Below are 11,005 nucleotides of genomic sequence, written 5' to 3'. Positions count from 1 at the left end.
TTGGAACTAAGTCTATACAGTAGGAACTGCAGAACTTTGGAGTCCTGCGTGGCATGTCATTAGCCCCTGTCAGTACTTAGAGTACAGTTGATTATCTGAATCAGACATTTCAGAGAAAAGACTTTGTTCCAGAATAGCCCTTAAGAAATTTAGAATACTGTTAGTTTGCATAAAACAGCCAAACAAAAGATAAATTCAGAAGTCGAAATTTTGGCATGAGGTAAAACCATGTGCATTTATTTCATCTGCATTTTAGAATTAGTAAGCATAAAATTAAATATGTTGACTGTAATGAATTCAGTCATACAAGTGCAAGTCTTCGGCTAGAACGTATTTTATGGCAGTTTATTTTAAAAATGTACCAGTAAATCATAAAAGAGGAATCATGTCCATTTAACGTTTATTGAAGTATACAGGAGGTTTTCTTTAGAATCAAATATGAGCATGAATATATGGCCAAACGTAAAATCTATCAAATTCAGTGAAAATTTTCTGACTTTAAATAGTAGCTGTAAGAATGACCAATATATATTCTTTGTTACAACCGCCCTCACTCTACAAGTAAAAAAAAATAATAAACATTCAGTAAACATTCTTTCCTAAGGTAGTTTCCCTTATATAGCAGTGATTTATCCATTTCTTGTATACATAACTTTTTAAACATACCAATCAGTGGTTCTCACAATTGAAAAATAAAAGCACAAAAAAGTTTACACTCTTGTACAGGTAAATAAAAGATCATCTTGAATTAAACTGTATATCCTTAAGGGCATAGTATAGTTTCAATTTCATTACCTATTACATAATTAGCTTCTTACATACAAATATTGACATATTTGGCTTGTGCTTCAAAGCCTTTGTGTCTAGAAAGTCCATGTCAATGCAACTCATAACTTGAAATCAGTGGGAATATCTTTACTGCTGCTGGGTTTAACCTGTTCGTGCAACATAGTCTCTTCTGAACTCGTTGTGGCACTGCATTTTTCTGTGGAGTCATCAGTGTCTGGATCCAATCCTTCAGGACAGGGAAGTTTTAGAAGTTCTTCCCGCAACTGAGCTGTATGACGCTGAATATAGAAAAAGAAATCATGTGGACTTCAAGACCGTAGTTAAAACATTACTTTTCAAAATGTTAGAGAACATAAGGCAAAGAAAAGGAGTAAGTAGAAAAGGTGTAAATGTACCGTTTCAATGACTGGATAAACTTTTCCCCTGTATTTAAGGATTGGTACTTTCCTTGTAGTGACAGAATAATTAGCAAATTCTGCTAGGGGCAAATTAAAGGCAGTAAACAGAACTGCAGCAAACACGTGCATCAATATAAATGCTACGCTATTTGTCTTGCAGTTGAGTCATATCTGTGTTCTGTGATCACAGCAGAAACTGGCTTGGACTAGGTAGGTCATACAGTCAAAACAAATTTATAAAGAGTTCATGGTCTTGATGAGATCTGTTACAGAGACAGATGTACAGAGATTTGTATACTGATCGTAGTAACTAACAGTAACTTCATTTTGACGACCAGTCACATTGAAAGAATTCAAGTCTAGCGATAGAAAAAAGAAGCCTTTAATTTTTTTTTTTTTTTTCTCCACAGGGGAAGAAAAAAATAAACATAAAAGTAATACAGGTCTGTTGTCTGTGTGGACACAAAATACACAAATGATAGTACTTGGCTAGGAAGGAAGAAAACTGGTTATAACTGTTGATAAAAGTTTAACGCAGGTTAAAACTAATTGTAATGGACCACAGTTTAATAACTGTGCTTGTTTATTCAGACAGCTTGTTTTCTGGCAAGGAATTGGTTGTAGTACAACTATCATAAACCCCCACCCACCTAAATAAACTCTCTATATCTTACATAAGTATTTATAGAAAAATAGGCAGGACAGGCGCTAAAGGAAAATCTAACTTGTAGGAAAAGATACTGAGAAAGTGGAGGGCACATACGCTTTATTTCTTGACAGTTGGGAATCTTAGGTTTGTTTACATGTTTTAAAGTTGCTGGCGTTTTCTACTATTGTTATTATAAAATTCAGCTGCTGAGCAATTTCATTGCCATTTGTCATCTTTGGATTAATGAACATAAAATTATAAAAGCAAGTCTCACCTTTAGAGCTGCTGCATGGTGGGACATAGTCCTGCCTACCCGTTTGTCACTGCTGTACTGCTGTATGTCTGCTATCCACTCCTCACACTGAGCCATGATCTCCACTCTTTTCAAGTAAAAATGTTTGTGGATGACCTGCAAGAAAATATTCCGAATGAAAGAACAGTGTGTTCACTGTTTTCTAAGAACCATATACTTTAACAATACAAAATTTGCAAGACTCCTATGAATCTAACTGGATATAAGGAAAAAAAAAAATCAGTATGAGGATAATTCAGCATTGAACCAGGTTGCAGATAAATTGTGGAATTTCTGTCCTTGGAGGTTTCCAAGACCCAACTGGAAAAAGCCCTGAGGAACCTGGACTGAATTCAGCTGATCCTGTTTTGAGGAGGAGGTTGACCTGGATGTCTCTTCCAGTCTGTATGAATCTACAATTTATGTGCAGTCTGCCATTTCAGCATTCACTTGTGTTATCTGGGTGAAGGGGAAATGAGTGCCAGAAATACAGTATCACATCAGGGAAAAGAAAAAGCGATAGCAGATTGTTAGACACATTCTCCAGTTCAAAGATGATCTTACTATGCAGGCATTACGTACGGATGTTTATGTTTGCATAGGGGCAAGGTTACACAGATAAAGTATTAAGGCTTTTATTGTTGGTTTCACAGTCCTATTTTATTAAAGAAGCATAGGCAGGAAGTATAAGCACCATGTCTTCCCCTGTCACTAACTACTTCCTGCCTGAACAGAAAACAGGTAAGCAGAAACAGTGTCAACAGTATGAGCATACGAACAGAACATGCTTCTGCATAGAGAAGGAGGATCATACCAGCTGGAAGGGGTACAACCACAGTTATGTGCCCCAGGCAGGGGCAGCACCTCTGGGGACAACTAGAATTCCCAGGCAATAGTAGCTGAGCTGCCCACAGTTTGGGTGGGAACTAATATTTGATTGCATAGTAATTTTGGTATTTCTGTACACATTTGAGTTAAAAAACCCCCCAACCAACCAATCCTCAGACAAAGTTGTGAAACTCCACTTAGCGTTGGCTTTGTCTTAAACAGTTTTCTAAAACTCTGCCTAGTGAAAGAAACAATAAAATCAAAGAAATTTTACTGAGCACAGAGAGTTCTTGGCAATATTACAACGTAATTGACAAAATCGTATTTCCCTCTAGAGGTTAGAGAATGTAGCTATCTGTCTAAAGAAAAACTGCATATTGAAAGCATAATTGACTTCAATTCTGTATGCATTCCTTACATCCATAATGGAGCTTGGAAGAACTCCCAAAGACCAGCAGTTTAGATCCCCTGAGCCTACCTGTCATTTAAGACACTGCAGGGAAGACAGCTCAGATTTGTGAAGACAAAAGGTCTTAGGAGCTGAAGGATGTACCTTCTTTCCTAGACCTAAGTTTTCAGGACGCCTTTGCATTTATGTTACTGAATGATCATCACTGTTAATTGTGTCATCATTGTGTTCCTAACACAACCCTGCAAAACCCCTAGAGATCTTAACAACAAGCTAGTCAGAGAAGTGCTCAGATAATCTATGCTAGAGACACATTTTCATTTGGATTGGGCTGCAGATGCAATCTAGCGTTCTTCCAAAATTCAGCTATTGCATCAGAGAAAAATGTAATGCTTTCCAGTGCATTATTTCCATTTTTTGATATGTACGGAAAGATACATGCCACTTTACATAATGATAGGGAATATGTATTCAGAGAAGCAGAAAGGGAGTTCTCATGTTGCACTGGGTAGGACCCCAAGCTTAAGCTAGTATGATTGTGTTTTTAACACAAAAGCAAGCTATTTTAGCCTCAAACTTCTCCTTACAGAAGCAGGCTACTGTAGCTTCAAACTTCTCAGAATCTTGAGGATTTCATCATACTGTCGTAAAGACCTCAACATATGGAAAAACAGAAGATTGTATCTTGGGAAGTGAGGAAAAATGCAGTTACCTAAACCAAAACAAACCAATTTGGATGCAAAGCTTCTAAGTGTTGGCCAGTTCTCTTCCATGCAGCTAAACTCTCGTCTGTTCACAGGTAAGAGAAGGGAATTTCAGATGTTCAAGATACTCTGCAAACCGCCATCTACGTCTTAACGCTACTTTTCATTTACGTGTGTGTGTGTAGCTTAGCTTAACTCAGTCCTAGCTACACACCACATTAGAAAGCTAGTAGTTGTATTGTTTTCAACATCTGCCTTTTGGTAACAATGTGCTATGCGCAAGTCATCTGTTTTGAGGGAATGATTAGTCTTCCACTGAAACACCACCATTTGGATAGACCGTATTACTTCGCCTTCCTGAAGAGGGGCAGGATGTCAGCTTACAAGCTGCCTTTTTCATACAAGTAAAAAAGCTAAGCTGCAGAGTAAGCACAATATTGCTGAGATGCTTTTGAAAAGTGCAATAACAGCAAACTGGGATTCATTTACCGAATACTGTAATACTGCATATCCTTCATTTCTGTATATGTGAAAAGAAAGATGGAGCATTATTGTCAGGCAGCCCACTGCCTTCTGATATCTTCAATTAACTTAAACTTACTGTAATCTGAGAACTTTTTTTGCGAAAATTAAATTATTACGTTTGGCTAGAAAAAAAGGACCTATTAGCAGAGGTTATTTGATTATGTGTCACGATATTATCTTTATCATGGTCTTCAACTTACTGAGTAAAACATTTAAGAGGTAGTTTTGAATAACCACCATGTTTTTCTTCATTAATTCAAGACACCAGAGTACACAGCACATCCGCATGTTGATAAAATATTTAACTCTTGTCATGCAGGTGAAGTCCCTATGGTTTCTTATTCCATAAGACACAGTAATTAGAATGGAAAAAGGCTTTTGCATTCCAAAGGATGTTTTTACGGACAGCAAGGAAGGGATGGGAGACTACCCCGTTCACTCAGATGCCACATTTAGCAATGTGCATAGTCCTAAAATAATTATGCTTTTTCAACGTTTCAGTACACAGACAATTGAAAGCGCACGTAATGCTATGAGATGGTTCCACACCTCAGTTTAGAAGTGGCAACAGTTTTAGTAGTTCGGAGTAAAATGTGTTTTTCTCTAAGTATTTGCTGATAGTACCATGAGATGACTCATGTTTGACCAACCATTTTGCATTAATATTCATACAGCTTCTCTTGCTTAGTGTATCTTCAGCTCTTTTTGCCTTAACTCCTTTGCCATGTATATTCAAGTCCTCGAGATCTAATTGACCTGCTTTGAGAAAAGAGTTGGACTAGAGACACTGAGAGAAGTCCCTAACAACTAAACTATTCTATGATGCTATGGGTGAGTTAGTCTTTTTTCAGGAATGTAAACAAATTAAGCAATTTGATTTCTTTCAATAAGTTTTTTAAGACAGTGTGAATGCATGAAGGTTAGTATTGCTTTCATCAGCATCCAGACAATTGCTTTCAAAGGCAGAGATTTCTAGTTTAGCGCAGGTGCTTTGTGGATCCTTCCATAAATATTATGCAGTCTGGAATTTGTTGTAAAGTATTTTTCCAGTCTGCATTGTTTTGGTGTATCCAAAGTGCTTCCTAATACTTGCTTCAAATTCATGTTTCTTGGAAAAACATCTTACTGTTAGCTATGCTGGCTAACAAACACCGAGTGCCCATTTGTCGGGCTGATCAATAGTTTTCACATGTAATATAAAACTTACCGCCTGGCATTAAGAATGAGCCAAGCTGTATGAACCATATTTTATCAAACTGTGCACCAAGCCTCCTTACAGTCAGTCCCAATTTGTGTGCATTCCCCTTTCCCAGAAAAGAATCTGTGAAGTCAGGTGCATTCTTATTCACTTCAGCCTCTGGAGTCAGTTGCCCCAGGGAATAAAGAGGAGGCTAAAACGGACATGTCCTGCATGATGTTTCCAAATATCTGCACTATTCTTAACACTCAAACAAGATAAACAAACAAGGTATTTACTGTGTTTCACAAAACCTACCTCCTTAAAACATGGCGATGGATTTCTGATTTGTTCAAGCATTGCCCACTTGACTGTTGCCTGTCGTATATTTCCATCATATTCTCTGGAGCTCTGGGTACCGCTCGGAGTGCCTCTTGATCGTTCATAACCTGGTTCATTAAAATATGGTTCTGCTACCAGTATTAGGGATTGGACAGACACTAACACCTGTTAAGAGAAGAAACTAAACATTAAAGTTGTGCCAGCTACGTGTTTTTACAAATACACATAGTTTTGCTTACCTTATATGCAAAACCACTTCTATGGCAAAGTACTGTCATTTGTAATACAGGCTACTTGCAAGTAGGGAATGTCCATGCTTTCAAACCGAAACCATTACTACACACAAAAAACGTAAGTTCTGCGACTACGTATTTAGCTTAAACACTGAGAAAATGACAAATGTAAGTTAAAAAAAGTTAACAAAGTTAACAAAAATACAAATATAAGTAAAAGAAAATGTTTAAAGGAAGAGATGTCTGATTGCACTCTTTTGGGAAAGAAAGTGTATTTGTCAAGTTCTCAGTCAACAATTCTTGAACTTCTCCTGTGGCTGAGCTTACTAATTCTTCTGATTCTGAACTAAATGGAAAAGAAGCAAGGGAAGTGAAATGCGAATCACTGAAATCAATGTTGGTATACACACTCTCCCATTTTTTCTTTCAAATGCATTCCATTGATTTAGGTATGTTTTTAGCCCTTTAGTTTCAGATTTTACATAGAACACTACGTGCCATTAAAACAGAACCTCAGTATTTCTCTTGAGATACGAAAAAAAACCCGTTTTCAGTACTCCATCAACAAAGCACTAACTATTCAGTGATAAGAAAATGACAATTTTCCCCCCTTCAATTTTATTATCAAGTACATGGGGGAATAGATGCTTACATACATACAAGGCATTTAACTGTATGCCCAAGTATTCCTAATACAAAACAAAGAATTAAATAGATACATAGGGCACTTAGGAATCCAAATGGGTATGTATTGCATAGACTTGATGGCTTGCCAATTTGTCCAGTATTAGAATGTTTGGCCCTGTCAACTTGTTGTTGTACTTAATGAAAACTAAGTTACATGCAAAAATGTTGTTATATAGGTAGAAAAACATCACTGACTTTTTTAAAATTTATTTTAAATGAAGGATGGTTTTTTCTTATGTACTTAGGACCAAGTCCAGCAGCAATTTTAGGGATTATGATTCTGTGACACAAACCTAGTTCCAGAACTGTAAAGAATTCAAAAAAGGTGATTTGAACACTTACATTTCCTCAAATATTGAAAAACTGATGATACATTACATGCCTAAGAATGGCATTTCCAGCACCTGGCATACTTAGGTACAAGACATGCACTGCAGTAGATTAAAAATGTCAGGGCAGCTGTTTCAGGGACTGACTCTCCTCCCAGTCTAGGTACAATTTAAAGCTTGGAGCCATCCCCTAATTTAGCAGCCCAGTTTTTGAATCTGGATATGGATGACAACAGTCCTCCTTTTTCTTGGAACACGCAGAACATACAGCTTACATCAGATAGATAACATGTCAGCAACAATTCAAGACTTTGGTTCTTTCACAGGGCAGTGCCCCAACAACTAGGTAGTTGTGCTCTGTGCTTAAGTGTGGCATTCTCTCGGAGTTTCTCTTGTAGCAGTGCCAGCACAAAAGCGTTCCAGCTTTCCATACTCTCCGCGATGTGTACTCACGCCATAGACACAATGCCAAACCAGTAACTTGTATCAAAGCAAAAGCCCAAGAATCAGTTGAATGACCCAGGGTAATCTCAGTCCCACCATCACCTCACAGAAACACACCCTTACTCCTTTTGGTGCCACGACACTTTCTGTTGGTAGTCGTGTCATTGCTGTGCTTTCACTATAGCACAGAAGGGCAATCTAGGGCAGCTAAGTCTTTATCCTGATGGATGGGGCAGGTGGCTGTGCAGTGGGAAATGTGAACTAGCACCATCCTTTGGGCTGAGAAGGAAAATTAAACAAGTTTTTCTGTTTCCCAGGCGGATGCTCTAGCTAGCTACTGTTACACGGTATAGTGTGCACCATCCCATTGTCTCCCATGCCCACCATGCATTCAACTAGAAGCAACCATGGCTATTTTGTGTTACACTTAAAAATTAAAATATGGATAAATGCATTAAAATATACAGAATGTGCTTTGCAAATTAGGTTCCAGCAAGAAAATGGCCACTATGACACTAAAAAAGGCAGAATATTAATGCAAATATGCTAAGCCAAGGTAGAGTATTTCAGGTCCAACGCTTCACGTACCTAAGGTGTTTTGGTGATCTGTGGCCTTTACATGTGCCTGGAAGTAGTTGGGATTTGCTTTTTTAATTTTATATTTCAGAGATATATATATATATTTTTAAACAGCTGTGGTAGAGAAATTTGACACTACGCAGCATTGTGCTTTCTTGGCCTTAATAACCAGTTGTTACTTTGAATTATAATTGCAATGAATGAGAAACTCTAAACTGATCTTCCAGTTTCATTTCGGTTATAAAAGTTAATTTCTGAAGTATTTTGGGTGGTCTGACAATAGTTTCATCTTTGAGCCAGAAAAAACATGTACTGCTTAATTCTTTCCAAGCAATTTATTTAGTCCTACAGCTGTTTTCCATTTAAAAGCTACAAAGTGTTTTTCTCCCAGTATGGGGGGGACTTTTTCCAACAGTTTTCTTACTATTTTCAAAATGATACCCTAAAAAGCTTTAAAATTTGAAACTTAAATGCTGCATGAGATTTCTAACAATCAAATCTAACATTTCAATCTAAGAAAAAGGACTTTAGTGAAAATAAGACTTCATAATACTTGCATCTTTCTACACTGATTTTCTAGTTATAGTCCAAAATTTCAGTTCATCTCTTGATTAAGAAGTTCTGTCTTGGGAAAGTGACACTATGTAAGGAACCACAACTTAGAGCTCCAAATCGTAATTGTCCCTTGAGGGGAGAGGGAACATTAGTATCTCCAAGGATGGAAATTCCACAATCTCTCTTGGACGCCTGTCCTAGAGTTTGATCACCCTCATAGTGAAAAAGTTTTTCCTAATATTTAATTAAAATTTTCCATGTCCCATCTTGTGTCAATCGGTACTTGTCCTCGTGCTCTGCATCTTCAAGAGGTGTCTGGCTCCATCTTCTCTATACCTTCCCCATTTCGGTATTGATAACAGCAGTAAGATCTCTTTGCCATTGGTCCAGCCACTTTTTCACCCACTTATAATGCACTCTCACCGATTTGGCTACAAGGGTACTAAGGGAGACTGCATCAGAGGTCTTGCTGAAGTCAAAGTAAGCTACATCCACTGCTCTCCCTTTGAGCAGAGCCGGTCACCTCACTGTAGAAGGCAAGAAGGTTACGTGCTATTCGCCCCCAGTAAATCCACATTGGCTGTTGTCAATCACTTTCTTGTCTTCCATGTACTTGAAAATAGCTTCCAGGAGGATTTGCTCCACAATCTTCCCAAGGAGTCAGGTGTTGCTGACCAGCCTCTGTAGCTCCCCAGATCCTCCTTCTTGCTCGACTTGAAGCTGGGTGTGAGATTTGCCAGGAAGCTCCCTTGATTGTTCCGACCTCTCAAAGATGAGAGCTAGTGGCTTTGCAATGACATTGGCTCGCTCCCTCAGCACCCCCTGATGCATGAGATTTGGTTCCATGGACCTGCGGGTCCAGTCAGCTTGAATACTGTTTCCTCCACTGTGGGTAATTCCTCATTCTCACAGACCTTCCTCTTCCTAGTGAGGGCTCAGGGACATGGGAAAGCAAGCCTCACCCGTAAATGGGGTGAGCAAGCCTCACTCCCTAAAGAGTGAGGCAGAGATGACCTCTGCCTTTTCTATGTCCTTGTCAGTAGGTTCCCTGCCCCACTGAGCAGCAGGAAAGCCTATGGAAAATGTGTTCTTTTGCTGCCCACATACTTATAAGAAGCCCTTCTTGTTGCTTTTTATATCCCTTGCCATTTTCAACACCAGCTGAGCTTTGGTTTTCCTAATTTCTCTCCTGAATGCTTGGCCAATGTCCTTATTTCTAACGAGTAGCCCATCCCCTCCTTCCACCTTCTGTGTACTTTCTTTTTGCAGTTGAGCTTAGGCAGGAGTTCCTTGTTTACCCATGCTGGCTTTCTGCCACTCTTGCTTGACTTCCACACACTGGAATAGACCATTCTTGAACTTTTAGGAGGCTGGTCAACCAGCTCTCCAAGGCCAATTCCTGAACAAGCTGAAATCTGTTCTGCTGAAGGCTGGAGTTGTTAATTCTACTATGCTGAAACAGAAACTGTCTTTTAGGATTTGGAACAGAAAATGTACCTTGTGCTACGTAATAATTACTCCAAGGAAGGAATAAATTCAGAAAGCGCCATAGGAAATAAGCCATTGCAAGCTTTACTTTTATTTAATGTATGTGCTTATTAGTCAGTGCATTTCTATGACATAAAGCTGAAAATTATAAGGACTGTACGTCCTAGTAAATTCTAGTCTAATTTAACACTAATTGTTATTGAACACAGTATACCTACACTTCAACTCCCTTCAGCTTTATTCCTCTATTCAGCTTACTTGTAGACTTTACAGTTCTTACTAGTATACTTCACTTTCTTATCCCTCACAATGTGGAGCCTGCTTTGTCTTCCCCATAAATAGCTTGTGATAGACAGTCCCATCTTCCAATCCTTTTTTTTTTTTAAATAAAATATTTGAAATCATCCAAGCAAACTCCAGGCAGTGCAGGAATGAGCTGCACACATGAACAGCCACTCTTCAAGACAAGACCAATAGAAATATTGGTTGGAAAGAGCACTTTGAAGAACTTGTCTACTCTACAGTCTTTCTCTTCTAGTGTTCCAAGGACGTTTTCTGGACTTCCGTCTTATTTATG

The 11,005-nt window shown here is 38.4% G+C and overlaps 1 protein-coding gene across 1 annotated transcript; it reads right to left on the bottom strand.

Annotated features, from left to right (window-relative positions):
- Window positions 1–214: 214 nt before the first annotated feature.
- On the bottom strand, window positions 215–9,786 carry LOC104081257 (baculoviral IAP repeat-containing protein 6-like). The gene is made up of 4 exons (XM_009583922.1): window positions 9,616–9,786; window positions 6,090–6,278; window positions 2,111–2,245; window positions 215–1,067 (listed from the first exon to the last, which is right to left on the bottom strand). Exons 1-4 carry the CDS (start codon window positions 9,784–9,786, stop codon window positions 888–890), a joined length of 675 nt encoding a protein of 224 aa, XP_009582217.1. The 3' UTR covers window positions 215–887.
- Between the last annotated feature and the right edge of the window lie 1,219 nt (window positions 9,787–11,005).

The sequence above is a fragment of the Fulmarus glacialis genome, unplaced genomic scaffold (genome assembly GCF_000690835.1).
Source record: "Fulmarus glacialis isolate BGI_N327 unplaced genomic scaffold, ASM69083v1 scaffold41608, whole genome shotgun sequence".
NCBI lineage: Eukaryota > Metazoa > Chordata > Aves > Procellariiformes > Procellariidae > Fulmarus > Fulmarus glacialis.
This window is presented reverse-complemented; position numbering and strand designations above follow the sequence as displayed.